We start from the raw sequence: 19,303 nt of genomic DNA, 5'->3' as shown, positions 1-19,303 counted from the left end.
GAAGGGGAAGCTGATCAAAGAGTGGGTGATATGGGTATTCCTTGGTAGGAAATGCCAGAATTTAGGACAAGTCACAGAAAGGCCTTCTTCAACATTCCAACGAAACGCAGTTCAGATGCTGGTTGGAGGTGAAAGAAAACCTCTGCAGAAGGTCTTAATGTGCAAGCAGTCTTGTATAGGGAGGATGATCCTTCAGGTATCTCAGTTCCAAAGCTGATAAAAGGTTGAAAGGTCACACTCAGCCTTGTGGATTGGGCTTAAAAATGAATTTAAACCAAGTAAAGCTGTTGTAAAAAGGAAGTCATATGTTCTTGATAACCAGTTCCAATCAGTAGGCTGGGTGCAGCACTGCATACCTAAAGAGGTTTTTAGACACCTTTCAAAGGCAGTTCCATGTACAACACTTTGTAGTAGTCTAATTGTGATGTGAAGAAATCATCTGACACCATGCCAGATTTGTTTCCTCTAGTGTGCATACTAACCTAAGCTCAACAAAGGTCATCTAGGTTCAGAGTTGGATCCAGAGGTACTACCAGACAGCAAGCATGTGCATTGAGAAGAAGTAAACTCATATCACTAGATCAGCAGTTCAATTAACCACCTTTGTCTTGTCTGCATTAAGCTTTAATTTATTTGCTCCCATCCCATCTATTACCAGCCTCCAACAGCAGTTCAGCACCTCTACATTTCAGCACCCAGAAATGACAATAGAAAGGATAGCATGGGATGCCACATTACAAATTCTTGGATTATTTCCTCCAGCAGTTCATGTATGTTAATCATCATAGAGAAACAAGATAAAACTCTCTGGGTGTCAATAGGTGATAACATGCTTATCTCACCTCATGACCTTCTGAAATTATCCTTCCAGGAATTATCAGAACCAGCACTAAAATATGTATGTATTAGAACAACAGATTTTGGTTAGTAACCCTTTTCTTAATTAAAAAACTCCCAAGCAGTATTCAGCTAAAACATTCTGTCAAGGCCATAGCGTACATAGACTTGCTGTCTTAATTGGTTTTAAATTCTTTTAGCCCATACTTATAGACTACAGCAAGTAAGCCTGATTGATAAGACATGGGATGAATTCTCTTTCTTGTCATTCTCTTTCTAGGTTTTCTGACTGAACAAAATAATCACTGAACTAAATGAAACTCACATAGAGGTTTTATTGTAGTACTCCTGAAACAGAAGAAGACTCTGGGGGCCCTGGATCTAAAGCTCATTCTGGAAGCCTGAATTATACCACTCCTCTTTATTGTTTTCAGACAACTTTGCAAATAACTCTCTCCCGCTTAAATACCTAATAGCCCAACATTTCCCATTCTTTCATAACATATATAGAAATGGAAGGTTGCCCAGAGAGTCCAATATGGTCATATTAAATTTCAAAGAGTACCCTTGTCAAAAATGAGAGGTAAAGTTAAAAAGGAGAGTGAGGGGAGACACATTTATTTAACAAACTTGGGGCATTATGTCAAACTGAATCTGAACTAAGAAGTGGTATAAACCTTTATTTTTTCCTGCAGACTGAACCAGCTAGTTCCTGCAGACCTGCCAGTTACAGAATCACAACTAAACCAGAATAGTGTTAGTTACAGATGAAACTAGAATTGAACAACAACAACAACAACAACAACAACAACAAGTAATGATCCGACTCCCTGTTTAAAATTCAGTTAGAATGTATACCAGTTTAGAAAAGCGCAAATAAGTTTAAGATGATTTGTTTAACAAGCAAGGTTACAGGATAGAAACAGGATAATGTAGCAGGTAGAGCTTTTGGCCCAATCCAGAACAGTTTTCAGTCTAAGCATGGGATGTTGCAGTAGATAGCCACACTCCAGGGCTTACTACTCTACTTCTCTAGTAGTAGGTCCCAACTACTCTGTAATGCAGAACACTTCAGCCTCCACAACTTCTTCCTCTTACAGTCACTGCAAAACACATGTAATGACTGTTCCACCCCCTCACTTGCTTCCTTCCCACAAACACACACCTATCTCATGTTTGCTTTTAATCCTCTTGAATTCTTGCTGCTCCTCATTTAGCTTCCAATTCCAAGTATGAAGACTATAAAATTCAGCAGCTGTAGCTGCTGAAAAGTCCATCTGCTTGAACTGTGCACTTTTCACTCTGTTTTTGTTTTAATAACAGCTCTTCCCTCTTGTTGGGCTCTGGGCTTAAGTCAGGATATGTCTGTGGACACAGTTTTGTTTTCTCTCCACCCCCTGCTCAGTGCACTTCAGGTAGTGATACTTGCAGTGCAACCCCAACCTCTTATATGAGCTGCTACAAAGGACTAGGATTAAGGTAGGAGCAACCCTCTTTCAGGCTCCATTAGCCTCTGCTACTGCAGAAGTCCCCACTGCATCCATGGGATCAGGAAGCTACTGCCACTGGTTCTCCCACCAGTGACAGCCTGTGGAAAATCCACAAAACAGGACCTTTCAGAGCAGGATGATGGTACAGCAAAAGAGACAAAATTATCTCCTCCTTTCTTGGAATTCAGCGATTGCTCCACGGCTCTATGGCCAGGGTTTAGAATTTTTCTGTGGGCAAGAATGGAGAATAAAGTTTTCATGCTTCTTTCTGCAACCACAATGACTGGAAATACACTATCAAATGAACTCTAGTATTTTAGTCATTTAAGCTAATACAGTGGTACTTCGGGTTACATATGCTTCAGGTTACATACACTTCAGGTTACAGACTCTGCTAACCCAGAAATAGTACCTCGGGTTAAGAACTTTGCTTCAGGATGAGAACAGCGCGGCGGCAGCAGGAGGCCCCATTAGCTAAAGTGGTGCTTCAGGTTAAGAACAGTTTCAGGTTAAGAACGGACCTCCGGAACTAGTTAAGTACTTAACCCAAGGTATCACTGTATAGTTCTTCATTGCTAGTACCATTTGGCAACTTGGGCTGCCTGTTTGTAGCAAAAAATAAAATAAAAACAAATCCCCAAAACACGTCATGCCAGATGAATCTCATTTTTTGGGGGGGGGGGATAGAGTTAGAAGATTGGTGGATGAGGGGAATGCTGTGGACATAGTGTATCTTGATTTCAGCAAGACCTTTGACAAAGCACTCTATGATATTCTTGCAGAGAATAAAAAAAATATTGTGGAGCTCCAAGCAACTATTTTACACAGACTGACAAACTACTTTGAAAATATTTTGTTAAAAAGCAGTATATCAATAGCATAAAAAATAAATATCTAGTATGTATCCTACAGACTGAGCCTACCTAAGTTATTTCACAAGTTGTAATAATTTAAATAGGATTTACTTCCAATAAGGTTTGCTTGGAATAAGAAACTTATAGTGTCATGTTAAGCATGTTTTCTCTGAAGCAAGCTTGACTTTGTCTAATGGGGCTTACTTTCTAATAAGTGAATTTAGGATTGCAGCTTTTTTTTTTTTTTTTGCTTTGTATATCTCTGCCACATTTAAATCACCTATCTCAATTACCCCATCAAAAATGTGCACAGTATAGGTATGTTAGCAGGTATCAGTAAGTATAAATTCAGTGCGGATGTATGTGTTTATGTGTGTAGGGATGAACAAAATATAGTTATATTGGTATGTCTATATCATTTATTTATTTATTTGATTAATTTCATTACATTTCTACAATGAAATAGTAAATTTTATTCCTTTATAGAAAACAAACAAACTCCTCAAACCTATCTACTGGTTATAGCATTACCAAGACAAAATGTTTACAAAGTAGCAGTGTAAACCACTACTGAGCAATCAGATTTGTCAAATGGCTGAAGATTGCTGTTCTAAGAAAACTTAAAGGTAAAGGTAAAGGGACCCCTGACCATTAGGTCCAGTCATGGCCGACTCTGGGGTTGTGGCGCTCATCTCACTTTATTGGCCGAGGGAGCCGGTGTACAGCTTCCGGGTCATGTGGCCAGCATGACTAATCCGCTTCTGGCAAACCAGAGCAGCACACGGAAATGCCGTTTAACTTCCCGCCGGAGCGGTACCTATTTATCTACTTGCACTTCGTGCTTTCGAACTGCTAGGTTGGCAGGAGCAGGGACCGAGCAACGGGAGCTCACCCCGTCGCAGGAACCACCGACCTTCTGATCAGCAAGTCCTAGGCTCTGTGGTTTAACCCACAGCGCCACTTGGAAGCAAATCCCACTGAAAACAATGGGGCTTACTTTCTAGTACACTTGGTGATAAATGGTTTGTAAATGACACCTTATCTGGATAATTAGAAATTCAGCTAAACAGGAACATGGAATAGCACTGGTGTTTACAACAGAATGCTCAGCGTGTTGGGAAATGAGTATCATGGAAAATGTATAATATGGATATGAAGACAGGTGGGTAAGTAAGTTGTTTTGAGAGGTAGAGTCATATTATGCAAAAGGAAAACTATACACATGAGAAAGTATTTGAATTTGGAGGACGTGATCTGTGCTTCTCAGCAGCTGCACTAGAAAATGCCTCGCTGCTGCCAAGAGATTGTACAGATTTGTCTGCTCCATCATACTCCAAAATGCAAAGCTCAGTACTCAGTGTTATTTTTTCTGATGAAAAAACCTAAGATATAACAAACACACCATATAGATGAAAAGAGTGAAAATTGTATTCCTGCTAATGCACCATGACCACACTGTTTAGGATATTATTCCAGAGGCGTAGACATTCCGAGAGAGAAAATTAAGAAATTAAGAAAACATCTATTCATATAAATTCATTGTCACTCACTGAGAGTGTTGGTGTTTATGCCCAAGAGGTTTGCTTTTATCCTAAATGCTATCTCTGCAAACCCCCAGGCCACATAACAAGCAATCTGTGAAGCTCCCTCAAGTTAAAAACAGAGTTTACAACATACCAGGTGAGAGGGAAGGCAGGCAGGAAGGGTGGGTTGGAGGAAAACGAAAAACATTGCAGGGTGGGAAGAATTAGTTGCAAGGAAGCATTTCAGGTCATGCCAGACCAGTGAGAAATGACCAGTGCAGGCAACAAATTCTCCTAGCTGAAGCCAACTTATATGTATATGGATGCTGCTCTTACACAATACAATTGACAAACCAAAAGGTCAGATATATTGTATTGCTAGCCCATACATAATTCAGTGCTTTCAGGCAGCCTAATAAGCTGATGCTGAAAACACCCCAGCAGCCGGGGTGTTTATTCATTGTTGCTCAGTGTCTACTTTGATCTATAAAGAAAGAAACTTATATGACCTTACAACTGGTCTGTCTCCAGAGTAGAACAGTGGGTGGCAGGGGGCAGGGAGGACACACAGTTAAATCCATCACTAAACTGAACTAAAGGAAGGTTCATCCAGTGGTGATTAAATCAAAAGTGACGCAAAGCTTTCCCTAGAACTCAATGCAGAGTGGAAACAAACCTGTTTAAGGGGTTTGAAAGGCTCAGATAACTTCCTTGCCATTGTTTTTCATTTTTTTTTCATGCCTCTACACTTCCTGGTTCTGCCTGAGACCAGATGTGCCAAAATACTCTAATAAAGAGTGTTGTCATAACCCAGCAAGAAGCCGGAAACACAGGTAATCTTGTAAGCAGAAAAAATGTTTTCATGTTCAAAACATCTGCACATACTTTTCATAAGCACCAAATACTTCTCAAACACGGTCACATTGTCTATTCAACTATTTATAATGATCACATGAGGTGTAACTATTAGTATTCCTTTTCTAGAAACTCCCCCCTCCTGAAACCTATTGTGAGGTTTTGCAGTGCAGTGCACATTAAAATCTTCCATATTTTCTGAAAGAATGTTGTTTTCTGTCCTTTAGAGCGTTAAAAGAAAATGTATAGTTCAGAGAATTACTGTGCAGTTGGTCTTTTTAAAGTTTCTATTCCAAAACTATTATCTAGAATATAAATGTCCACTCTACCACAATACTGCAGGGCCACAACTAACATAAAATATTAGTGGAATAATTTACTAAAGGCACAGCCACATATTATGAAAACAAGGGACTGCCACTGAAAACAGCATCATCACTACCACTGCCATAATCATTCTTAATCACCACCATTGATTTCTTAATCAGCTTCTAAACAACCGTCTCAAGGTGATTTACACATAAGACAATTAAAAACAGTTAAAAACACATAAAGAGCAAATGCATGTAAAACAAGACTAAAACCCTAACAAGTCAAAACTTGTGCTAAAGACCCATTTATCCAGCCCGAAAAGCCTGTCAGAACAAAAGTTCCCACTTGTTTCTGGAAAGTGCAGATAATGGAAACCTGTTGTATCTCAACAGGAATGCTATTCCACAGAACAAGGGAAGCCACACTAAAAGTCCTGCTCTGAAAAGCATGGGTGATCCTTGGAACTTGCAGGAGAAACTTTCCTGCACTCCACATCAATATACTGGGTTCAACATCCTTGCGGCAATAGAACTGCACATAATATTTTTAGGCATGTACAATGAGATCACAAATTCACATGCTTAAATGGACTGGCTGAAGCTGCTTTTGAAATGTCACCATGTTTCAAAAGTAGCTTACAGTGTGAGCTGAGAAGCTGCTGCTCAGGGGAAACTCAGCTCACAAGCCCTGTGTGGCATACGAAGTAAATTCCAAAAATCTCTGTTAACGTTGCCAGCGTTTTGTCATAACCACTAAACTTATAGTTAATTTCTATTGACATCAATTGTAGTTGCAAGGCCTTACATGTGTATACATGTAGATTTATGGTTGGGTAAAACAAAAGAAAACACTATAAACTATTGAATGTAGGCTTAGGATATGATACTATTTTTTATAGCTTGCATAAAATTGAATGCAACCAAAAATACATATACAGCCTTGGAAAGTAAGGACCCTTGTTATTTTCTTTTTTGGAAGAATAACAATCCAATACATGTCATTCAATACCAAAACAATAAATGTCTTTAACATTAAATTGCATTATTGAAAACACTTGCAAATGCATGAATTCTTGCATTTTAAATGTGAAGAAATAAATACTTCACTATGGAATGAAAGAAAAAATAAAGCACATTTAAATAATTTTATTACATTCTTAAGTTGCCAATTCATCTGTGAGTAGTTTCTTTGCAGATGAAAAGAAATCAAAATATAGGACAGATGTCTGAGAAACCACATTTAAGGTTCCTCACACACTAGCATTTTTCAAATGATATTGGCTCATCTATTAAATAAGGTGTATTTTGCTTGATTTTTTAGAAAAGGAAACATCAGGAAATATTTAAAGGCCAATTGCTGCCAATTAACTTTGATCAGCAAAAGTTGTATTTGAATCTTTTGGATTCTTTTGCCTGTCTGGAATAACATACATTTATAAATTCTAACAAAACAACAACGTGATGATTAATGCCTGTTGGCAGCCCTGCCACAAGCTTGTTTAATGGTTGGATTTTAAATAAACAGCTGTCTTTATTATGATGGGAGCAAAACTTGACTGTTTTAATATATTCTTTTCTTTTTATGATAATAACAACAGAAATTGCCTTTCCCATTGTAAGATTAAACAGACAAGCACTTTACTGGAAGTCTATGCAGAAAGTTCCAAAAAGTAACAGCATCGACAACTGAAATGACTTCCCATTTTTCTTTTTCTTTTTCCAGTTCATGTAATAGTTCTACTGCTGAGATCCTTCTGATCACAGAGGTCCCTGCTGCTGTATTCAGCTAGTTCTCTGTTCACATTTCATTACTCAAATGGAAAGGTCTACTGACAAGCTGAAAACAACCACCACAATCAACTACAAATGTCTATGAATTGGTCTTCACACAAGACTTGCATGCCTAATGAAAAGAAGTGGAACAAGCTCTATGTACTATGTAGGCCTGGGCAATATATCAATATATCACCCAGGACTGGTACGTGGGGGCAGACCACAATGACAGCTTCATTCAGCGGTATATCACTGGTGAAACCGTCACTGCTCTTGAATTCCTCTGCCTCCAGTGCCCAGCGGGACAGAGGGAGAAACAAACTAGCTGGGAGAGAGAGGCAGAGGGACTCAAGCGGCGGCAGTTTCACCAGCAATATACGGCAACGTTGAAGACCCAACATCGCCCAGCCCTAGTCCTATGCAGAAACACCGTTTTAATAAGCAGCTGAGTCTACCAATCATTCAACATTAATGATTTTCCTTGGGTTGAAAGACAGACTTCCTCCCAGAGGGTTGCAATTGAGAAAGAGACAAACACCTAGTGATCATTAAGAAGGCAGCAAGGTTTAATATTCAATTATCTGCATAAACAATTATGTTCCGATGTTTGAACTTGCATACTTTGATCAAAATTATAACTGAATAAGATGTAGCCATCAACAGTCCAAACAACGTTTTCAGCTACTAAATGTGGAAGTGAAACACATTACAACTGATATTTTGTGTAACTGATATTTTGTGTGAGCAAATATATTCATGTAGCCCTTGTGCAGCATATTTCCAGATTATCCAACATACTGTTTTCAAGATGTTGTAGGCCTACAGCTCCTATCATCCCTGACCACTGGTTACGCTGGTTCGAGTTGATGTGAATTGGAGTACCCCTGCCATATTCAAGCAAATAAGCATTTCTGAGAGGTGAAAACAACCCTCACTCCAATGTTGATGGCTGGTGTGTGTAGAACTAGGATGGCACATAGGTGTCACCAAGGGTAGGGCTTTGCTGCATTGGGGAGGCTCCAGCTGCATCCAGGTAGTAGAAAGCTACTGCCAATAATTCTACTGCCATCATTAGCAAGTGGAAAGCCCAGAAATTGGACTTTTTATGGGTAGCAAACCACCAGGTCAGGAGCAGACCCCAAACCGTCCAGATCCTCTGAAGGGTCTGATCTTTGGGCCTGGCAGCTACACCAGCTTGGAGTGAAAAGTGAGGAGGAACCCTCCTCATTTTCTGCCAAGGCTGGTATGAACCAGAAGTGACATTGCAGATCCAGTGTTATTTTCCTCCCTTGCGCCAGCTATGATTGCCCTCTACAAGCCTATAAAAAGAAACTAATAGTAAATTTTGTCTTGATAGAACTATAATTACTTACTTCTAAATCATTAAAGAATAGATGTGTGTCTGCCAAGTTGAAAATCATCTCCTCCATCCTCAGTCCCAAGGAAACAGAAGTAGGGGGGTCCTCAAAGAAAAAAATAACAATTATAGTCGGTAATGTATAGAAAGGAAGCCTAGAATTCTACAGTTCTCTGCCACCCAAACCAGTCTGTTATGAGCCCAGATTTTACATTTATTTATTTAGGTTATTTATACATTGAAGCCAGATGTGTTCAGAGGGGGGGAAGGGCTTCTTTGATCCAGCTTCCTACTCCCATTCCCCCTCCTCCTGTTCCTCCAGAGTCTGCCATCCTAGGTCTGCTCCAGTGAAGTACTGTTGTTGCTGCAGTAGTTAGGATGTGGGATATTGTGGATTGGAGCAGTTTGGGCTACATGGTGTGGAGGGGTATGAAGTGATTTGCTAAAAAGGTGGGCCAGGAAAGATCCTATGCATGAAGGGTTTTTTTTTGGGGGGGGGTGGAGGTCACTGTAGTCTAATTGAATAGAAATACGAAGCTTCCTTATACTTTGGCAAACCTTTGTTTCATAGGTCCTCAAGAGAGTTTCCTCAGCTCTGCTACATGAGCTCAATTCTGGAAAAATACTAGGAACTGAACCAGAACCTTCCACATATATTCTGAAATAGATCTATGGACTCCTCCCGAAATACTACACAATAGATTTAAGGACTCTAATAAAATACTAATCATTCAGCTATAGCCCACCCATATGGAGAAGAAATCTATAGGGGGGGTTTTATTCATGTACAACACACTTTAATTGCTCTACAGACATTACCATAACAAGTTACTTCTTACTGATCTAATAAAATCAGAATGTGCTCAGCATTGTGGTTTGCAAATACAATACAGATGTGTGTGTTTAATATACATTATTAATCTATGAATTGCAACAGGGCCCTAGTATATACATAGGGCATGCAATTTAACAAAATTATTTTTCAAGGTCATGAACATGAAAACATAATTTTGAAAGAATGGGTTATAAATTTAAAAAAGCTAATAAATAAACTAGATTGGGATAGATATCTCCCACATTAATCAATCATTCATCTGGCCATAACGTCCCAGAGTGTTTCAACATAAATGCTTTAAATTCATTAAAACAACAAAATACAACTATTTTGTACTTAATGTTCTGATGTGTTTAGGTAATTTTGCTACTCTGAATATATTCATAAAGAAAAATGAGGTTTGAAATCTCTAAACCTAACATGGCTGCCCATCCAAGTGGGGGCAAAGAACAATGCTAAGAACAGGACAAAATTTATAAACATGATTTATTTATAATATATGTATGTGTATGTATCTATATCTATTCTATATCTCAAAGGAAAGGGTAATAGATCAGAGCTAGAGCATATGCTTTGAATGAAAAAGCTTCAGGGTCTGAAAAGACTTGAGTATGAATTCCTGGAGACCTACTGCTAGCCAGTGTAGACAATATGGAGGAAGATGGATCAAATGAACTGACTCAGTATTAAGCATGTTTCTATATTATATAATATACATTCCAGTCTGGTTTCTCGTTCCAATTTTAACTACTATTTCCAGGACTACATTTCTTTGATTAGCTTATACCCTTTTCTCCTGCATCACAGAGCAGAATCCTATGATTATGAATAACCTACTTTCCTACCTAGAGTCTCTGGAACAGCAATATTTTTTTTTTTTTTTTTGACACTACCAAGAATCTATAGAAATAAATTTCTCACTGCTCTCCTAGATTCTCTCTGTTCCCAAACCAAACTGCACTGACTCAAGCAATCTACAGGATAAAGATTTTTTTAAAAAGAAAAAGTCTTGTGCTTGAAATCCCTGTGTACACTGAACACAAGTACAATGGTGTATAGCGTGGTGTAATCAAATACTATAACCCAAGTCCTCTTTTGCTATTCAGAACCATTAGTTTCCAAATAATTACTGGGAACTGAAAGTTAAGGAAAACTACCATCCATTGTAAGTTTATTAGGATTTTTAGTTCAATGTGAATGTCTAATAAGGTATAAAGGTGCAAATCTCAGGTGAATGTTCAGTTTAAAAGGGGAAATACCAGTGTGATAGACCACATATTCTTTTCTTGAACATGGAAGTCAGGGTACAAAAACTATCAGTATGTGATTTTAAAATGTTCACTCCCTTTGTTCTGTGGGTAAGAAGTAGTTGAAAAACAGGAAAGTTCACTTATTGTACGTGTCTTGGCTTATTTTCCAGTTAAGCTGGAAAGCCACAATTGAAGACTTCTGTGAAAGAGGGTTTTTGTTTTCCCTCCCCTCTTCACAGAATATTAAAGCACACATAAGGATCTCTTAGAATTAAATCAGGTAGGCTTCCCCGCCCCCTAGAGAAAATAACTTTCCTGATCAGGATTGCAAAAATTCAAATACTATTAAGGTGGTTCAGACATAATGTTAAACCATTATTTGGAGGTACATGAATGAGTTGTCAAGGAGCCTTGGGTTAGCACTCTTCCTCCTTTTCTACCCTTGCACATGGCAATTCCCTACCTCCTTTCATCTGAACTAGCTAACTATGGTTTTTGTTGTCCTGCAAATCAGGATTTAACACTAGGATCTGGCAGTGAAATGGGAAAAGTGGAGAGTGGACAAACCAAAATTGCTCATTCATATAGTATCAAACCATGGTTTGATGTTACATCTGAACCATTTAATGTTACAACTTTTCTTAGCGTCTTTCATGTTATGCAGCAATTGATTTTGTAAAATAGTTTCAAATAATCATTCATGAAGCACTTGGCATTGACCACTTTGTGGTGCATGCCAGCTGCTAACCCTGCAAGAGGTGATTTGATTAGAGACACAAATCTGCAGAAGGCATCTCTCTTTGTAAACATTTGAAGAATATATCCAGCACTTCCACACTTTCTTTTTTAGCACAGCTGCTGGTCATTTTTTTTGAATGAAATCTAAACATCTTTATTTAAGATAATACTTATATTGCAGAGAAATTGCTTTTGCCCTGCGCTCAAATGACAGTATTTTGTTAATGAGAAAATGCACACACATCCCCTCCAGCCACATCTATTGCCATCATGATTGGTGTAAGAAATGTGAAATGTGAATCTCATGATCACCCCATGGCTAGCATCCACAACATCAGTGTTATTTTTTTTGTTACGAAACACATCAGTTTGTCAGATATATTTGTTATATAACTGGAATAGCAGAGAAGATCTAGGATCAAGCCCTTTAGGGGATCCCAAGCTGCCAGCATCCCACCTTATTTTAGAGAGTTCCACTGAGAGGAAAACCACCAAATAGGCCAGCTACAGTAGAGCCTCTCCAACTGGTGGCAAATGGAGGCCACCAAATGGAAGAGTACACAATATCCTAATCACCAGCACCCCAGACATCAACATCAAGGGAGATCAGGATTGCACGGTCTGCAATACAATATACAAAAAACACACACCACCCTTTTGATGAGAAGGAAAAAACTCCTCCAGCAAACACTGTAAAGCTTGATTGTGCTCTTAAACATTTATCTAGCCTTTGTAAAAACAGCACTTCATACTAAGAACAAGAGAAACAGAGATTACGTTGACTAATATTTTAAGGGTAGCGTGCAGTGCTTTATCACATCATCATTCTGAAGCATGTCAGAGATATACACATGAGCCCATTTATTTAATAGCAGGATAGCTTTGACATACACACATCAAAAGTTATTTATTCAGTTCTCTATAGATTAAATTGCTTGATCTATATTAAAGTATTGGAGGCAATTTCAGTGCCTTTTTTTCAATTAAAATAATTTTTTTACACTGAGTCATACAGTGCAAGCACTCTTTTTTTTGGACATCTGCCATAGCAAACTCCCTTTCATAATCTTATACATAGTTCTTTGCTTTCACGCAACGTAAGTAATAGGGACAAACACATTCATTTCTTTACAAGTATATTATCAATTTTAGAATATTAGGAGAGGGTGATAGTTGGGCCTAGCACTGTGGGAGCAGCTGCAGCACTACTCATTCCGGTGCATTGGTATACTGTGAAAAGTCCTAGACTATGTGGCAGGAAATCATGCTGCAGCTGTTCCCATACCAGTGTCAATCCTTGGAGAACAGGGGAAGCACTATAGCTCAGTGATAGAGGCTCTATTTGCATGCAGAATGTCTCAGGTTCAGTCCATGGCATCTCCATGTAGGAATGAGTCCTGCCTGAAACCCCAGAGAGCCACATCTAGTCAGTTTGGATGATACTGAGCTAGACAGACCACTGGTTTGACTCAGTATAAGGCAGCTTCATAGGTTGAAAACTGGACTAATGTAATGGGAAGAGCCATAGAATATGATCTTCCTGCATGATATGAGACTTCTTATGTCATAGGGCCCTTGCATTCAGGTCATTTATGTGGTTAATCCAAACAAATGTGGTTAATCCACACTTTCTAGTGCAAATAGCCCATCATTTATCCAACTGCAGAAAGGCCAATTAAAAAGCTGATGGGAAATTAAACTGGAAATTGCAGGATAGCAACCAAGTGCTGATGATGTCTTATAACCTCTGTGTGAACATAATAGAATGAATGCTCAGCTGGGAAGCTCCCAGAGACAGTAATAAGAATCTTAAGGGTAACTCTGCAAATTAAGGCCAAAAGCCTAACTAGTCCAGCATGGTGTTTCTGACAGTGACCAAACAGATACCTATGGGAAGCAATCAAGAAGGATATGAGTGCAATAGCCATCTTCTGCTGTTGTTCCCCAGTGGCTGATATTCATATCATGCAAATATTGGTTGGTTTGTTCGTTAATAGAATATAATTATCTAATGCCTCACTTCTAATTTATAAACAAGGTCAAATAACTCTGTAGGATAAAACCTTAACAGCACTTACTGGAAATAAGTAGTGGGACTTACTCCTGAGGAAACAAGCATGGGATTACACTGATAATTAGGTCAAAACAATTTATGATCTGACAATCTTGTATACTACTAATTTTGTTTTTGTGCCACCAGCACTGAAAACCTGGATGGGAACCATTAGACTACTTTACTTTTTACTTCACTACCACACCATACTATAGATTCTTTCTGCATAAACACATATAGACATTGACTGTCATGGTACTTACTCTCCCATATCTGTTAGCATAGGATCCTGTAAGCAAGGAATGGAAAATGATGATTGTCTCATCCAAATCCCAAATGAATACTCTCTGTAAAAAGATAACCAAATCAATGGGTCCCTCTGTAAAGTTGATAATTAAAATAGGAAAAAAAGCTTTGATCAATGGATGTACACGTGAACAAACTATTCTGAATGTTGTACCATAACAAAGCTATCCTTTCTTACTATTTTAGAGAAACCCATACATTTCAGAACAACGTCAATAAGTAATGTAAAATCTCCACATTAACGACATACTTTTCTACTAAGAATTAACATTTGGAGGGTGACTGGTTTCCTATCCCTGCAGTAGATTTAGGGAGGAGCCCTTCCAGCAGGAAACAGTAGAAGTGTTGCAGTGATGCCCTGGGTAGCTATTACCTCTCAGCAAGCAGAGGACACAGTCTAGGGGTGAGTAATTTTGAAGGGGATGGAAACTCCCTTGTGAGAAGGGTCAAAATATAAGACTAAGTAGGAGTGGAATGGTTTTTAGCTGGGATTTATAATTTTGCTTTGCTTTTGAGGATTTTCATGTGCTGGAATTTGGTTTTATGCATCTCTTAGCCTAGAATGCTGTCTCGCCCCAATGCTTCTGAAGAGTATGAGAGATAAATAAATAAAATAGCTACTTCATATACAATACCTCTAGGTCGGAGTCAGGCGGTGGTGAAGGATTATTATTCCTTCTCCCTCGACCACGTGATTTGCCATCTGAGCTGCGACGCAACCTTTCTGCATCAGAATCTTTGATGGGTGTTGCTGGGCTGTGGATTGTACTGTACTCTGCTTCAGAAGAAAAAATTGCTTATATTTTAGTTTAGTTGTAGTTCTTTGATTTTGTTTCTCTTTAAGTATGATGCACTGAAATGGCCACACAAAGTTTTGGTGTACTTTTGTAATAGATTACCATATGTATTTATGTTACTAGTGGTACACTAATTGCTGGAAGTCAGAATTCTTCCTAACCCAAATATATACAACAATGAAGTCAACTGAAAATTCTGCTTTCCAATACTTGGAGGGGTTATTTCTTAAAAAACAAAACATCCTCCAGCTTCCAAGAATTCATAGAACATAAGCCGGCCAAAGTTAACCTAAAAGTTCACTGATTCCTGTAAAATTTGTTCTTTGTTCTCTCACATTCTTTGCTCTTGAAATCAGTTTAAAGATAGTTTAGAATTAGTTTAAAACTATGTCTTCTGTGGAGAACTTTCAGCTTAAATTTTGGAGTGTGGAGGAAGTAGGGCACCAACATCTCTGATAAATATTATGGGGCAAAGAGGGTCAAATGGGGTGGGATAAAACTCGCTGCTGGAGCTTCTCCCATTGACTATCATCCAATGGCCACCATCCTCCCTAAGCCTCTGGATTTATGCTTAGTGATGACTGGAACTTCTGGGGATTATTATAGCTAAATATGGACTTGCAACTTGCAGTCAAGCTTTTCAGTGCAATCCAACTCAGAAGTCCCACTGCGTTCAGTGGTGTCTACTCCAAGTAAATGTACGCAGGGTTGCAGCTGGACTAAGCAAGCCTAGTGAAGTTCTTACACATCCTTTTTTTGGCTATGCCTGTTGCAGGCTGGTCCAATTAAGATGCCCTAAAACCAGAAGTTCTTTGGGGGATCTGCAGAGCTGTGGATACCCCTGAAACGTCCCATTTCAGAACTTCCCACCAGGTACCATGGATGGTAGTTTCAGACCCACCTGGGCAACACTTCGGGTTCTTGCTGCAGTGGAGCCACCACCACCAGCAGTGCCACCAGAGAAGCTATGGTGTGCCATGCTTACCCCACCTACCAGTCATGAACATTGGGATAGTCATGATGGCAAATATTAACTAAAGTTTGAGTAATGAGCTCAACATCTGAAAAGACTATAACACATCTTGTAATCTGTGTTTTTACTTTTTAATGCTGGTGTTTATAAATTATTTGATGCGGTAACTATAGGAAAACCTGTATTTAAAAACTCACTGCTGTCCACTTACCCTTGCTGAGCCAGTCCTTACTTAATAAGTGCCACCATACATTCAGAATTCTTCTAAAAATAAATTTCAAGTACCAAATTGTGGCCTATAGGTGCAATCAAATCTATGCATTTACCTGCTGTAGGATCTGCAACTGCTTGACTTGTGATGCCAGATGGTGGTTCTTGAAGCTGGTATGTCGCATTGGAAGAAGGGGTTGTTGGACTGGTGTTGCTACTTGTCATATAATGCGAAGGATATGGAGAACTGTTATAATACTGTGCGTATTGACCTTGGCCAAAGCTGGGGTAAGAAGGATACTCCTACCAGAGTGGAGAAAAAAGCTGTATTAGAGACTTTCCCATCAACATGCTGCTTACTTTTTGGTGTGCGTTCCAAAATGTAAATGCAAACAGATGCTTCAATTTCTCTGCCATCTTGGATTTTGCAGAGTAGGAAATCACAACCAGTATTTATTTTGCATAAATAGGCAATTGAATTTTAGAAAAACTATATCAAAATTGGGTATAAATATCATCCTGACATTTTTTTTAAAGACAATAAAGAGGGGCTGTTACAACTAACATTAAGGTAATCCTCAAAATTCTAAAGAACTTTAAGGTTTTATGTAGAATTACAGATATGAGTTGTATTATCCTTCTCAAAACACACTTTTGGCATCCTGTTGACATATTTACCTGTTGTGAACTGTTAAATCCCGTAGAATTTGTAAGTGAATTGTTTCCAGCATATATTCCAGATGATGTAGTGAAACTGCTTCCTGAAACAGAACAAAAAAAGGAAAAAAGTTTATAGTCAATACAATGTCTCTAAAAAGAACAACACAACAAATCAACAGTGATAAAACAGAATTTTTCATATGCTGGTACAATAAGTAATCCACAGTAAGACTATACTGTGAATGAAGTGATAAATTACTTCCAGGGCTCTAGATTATATGAAAGCTAAAAAGTTATTCAAATGAAATGTATTAAGAGTAGAATCAGAAGTCAAAATCACTTTGCTTCATTTTATTATGTTAGGTACCCATAAGAGCAAAGCTTGATCAGTAGAGCCAATGGCACAGTTTTCACTGTGTGCCACTTTCAGTTAAGTGCCACTTCAAACTACAGGTGGAAGGTTCCTGTGTTAAGAATGCTTCCTCATATAAAAGACACCCTCCACTATTGAAAACTAACATGCTGATTTTCTATGTGAAGAGAAAAAGCAACAAGAGTGTCTGGTGGCACTTTTAAAACTAGCATTTATTATGGCATAAGCTTTCATAGACTAGAGTCTACTTCACAAGAAGGCTAAAGTGTTACAGATACACGTACACACGTGTGTGTGTGTGTGTGTGTGTGTGTGTAGGTGTGTGTAATTCATTTCACATTGTGGTCTCTGTTTGAAGTTATTTTGTTCAATGGAGGTGACCATCTATTTTAACTGGCTTATCAATTGCTAGGCTGTCTGTTCTCATGTTTTGTGACTGGCCCTTATTAATGACATAATTATCACCTCCTGTACACTCTATATTTCATTCCCCCACCACCTGTTTACTACACCCCCTCCCAAACTATGTGTATCCGGATAACACGTCAAGCACTGATGAAATAAACTCTAGTCCATGTCATAATAAATAGGTTAATCTTATCTGATTTTACTGCAACAGACGAATACAGCTACTCCTTGGAAATATGTGGAGGAAGCTTTTTATTTGGATAAGCATTCAAATATGAGATCTCCCCCTATTGTCTTAAATAGTAATCCAGAGCAATCTCTGCATGCAGTTATTCTGCTTATGTAGCCTTGTAAGTTTCAAATCAGTGCAAAACTACATAGAGATTGTGGTCCTAAAACATTTATTTGGAAAAACCCCACTGATTTATTTGTTTATAAATAAATATTATGACAATATGTCTCATTGTCACATTTTGTGTGTGTGTGTGTGTGTGTGTGTGTGTTTTTGGGGGGGAGGAAATGACACATATTCTGGAAGTTACTGAGAACTCCAAACTTCTATTGCTGTTGACAAGACTTATACTTTGTAGTCCTTAAAAAATGAAACCTTTTATTATTGCTATAATGTTTTCCTCCATGCTACAGAAACACAAAGGAAGTTTTCACCACCAACTATGAACCTTATGGGCTTCTCAATAATGGCACAGATAATTATAGTTCATTAAATGTTCTTGAGTATACAGCCTTGGGCAGCAGTTTTCTCTTTCCTTGAGAAGTTATGGTTGCCCTGACACTACGAGAATTATTATATGACATTTCAAGTAGAAAGGCCATAGCCTAAATGTGCCTGGACACTGCAATACTCTCTCAACCTTAGCTGTCCAAAATGGACAGATGGGCACTCTTGTTTTAATGCCTTTATCTACAAAGCTGAATTTCTAAAAGGGCAGCAACCTCCTTTTAGGCCCAAAAGCAAATGTGAACATATGGACATTTAATAGTGAAAGTGTATGGAGGAGGGGAGAGGAAATGGGGAATACAAAAAGCTGCTATTTCCAGGAGGCACTGAAGTAGCAAAGCATCCTCATAATCTGCCTTTTTCATTTATCATGATTACAGAATAGCTAATAACTAAGGTACCAAAAGGAGAACCAATGAGAGGAACAATGGTCCAAAGATATCTGAGAGAATGACATTAGGATATGCTTGGAACTGTATCTAAGACACACACACACAAGCTAGACAGTGGTAGAGGGATCCTTCAGATCCCAGCCACTTCCAAGGCTAGCGATCTCTTTTGGTAGGGCTTTTTTGCAGCCGGCACCTCTCAGGTGGGCAACATCGCCGTTATAATAGAACAGGGGAGGCGTTCATGGTGAGTTTCAGCACCTCTTTTTCTAGAAAAATAGCACTGCCTTTTGGCCCTTCCATAGGATTGTAATTAAATGATTTTGTAAAAAGATCCTCACTTTGAAAAGTCTATAAAGGAAATCTAAACTACATAGTATATTAGAAATGTTCCTTCCTTAATTTTGTAAACACCATATAATGGGCTCCATATTGAAGTATGAGATTTACTGCATAAACAACTTACATGGTAATCCTTTAGATAAACTAGTCTGCATAACTAGTGTTCTCTCTAAATGCCTTAGAGAAAAAAATAAAAAGTTATTTATACTCATGTTCATGAGCCATCCAGT

The 19,303-nt window shown here is 38.5% G+C and overlaps 1 protein-coding gene across 14 annotated transcripts in view; it reads right to left on the bottom strand.

The window, feature by feature from the left end:
- The window catches only part of EYA1 (EYA transcriptional coactivator and phosphatase 1), an 81,035-nt gene that overhangs the window by 24,750 nt on the left and 36,982 nt on the right, over nt 1–19,303 (bottom strand). For 9 of the 14 annotated variants that reach the window (XM_083451111.1, XM_083451117.1, XM_083451108.1 and 6 more), the window contains 5 exons: nt 16,841–16,923; nt 16,279–16,465; nt 14,818–14,960; nt 14,140–14,223; nt 9,017–9,106 (listed from right to left, as the gene is read on the bottom strand). In XM_083451111.1, coding sequence (XP_083307237.1) covers nt 9,017–9,106; nt 14,140–14,223; nt 14,818–14,960; nt 16,279–16,465; nt 16,841–16,923 — 587 coding nt within the window. The remainder of the gene's footprint in view (nt 1–9,016; nt 9,107–14,139; nt 14,224–14,817; nt 14,961–16,278; nt 16,466–16,840; nt 16,924–19,303) is intronic. The other 5 variants (XM_083451118.1, XM_083451121.1, XM_083451112.1 and 2 more) reach the window with 1 other exon arrangement.

Source organism: Podarcis tiliguerta (assembly GCF_965153285.1).
Source record: "Podarcis tiliguerta genome assembly, chromosome: 7".
Classification (NCBI taxonomy): domain Eukaryota; kingdom Metazoa; phylum Chordata; class Lepidosauria; order Squamata; family Lacertidae; genus Podarcis; species Podarcis tiliguerta.
Note: the sequence above shows the minus strand (reverse complement) of the source record. Positions and strands in the feature narration are given on the sequence as shown.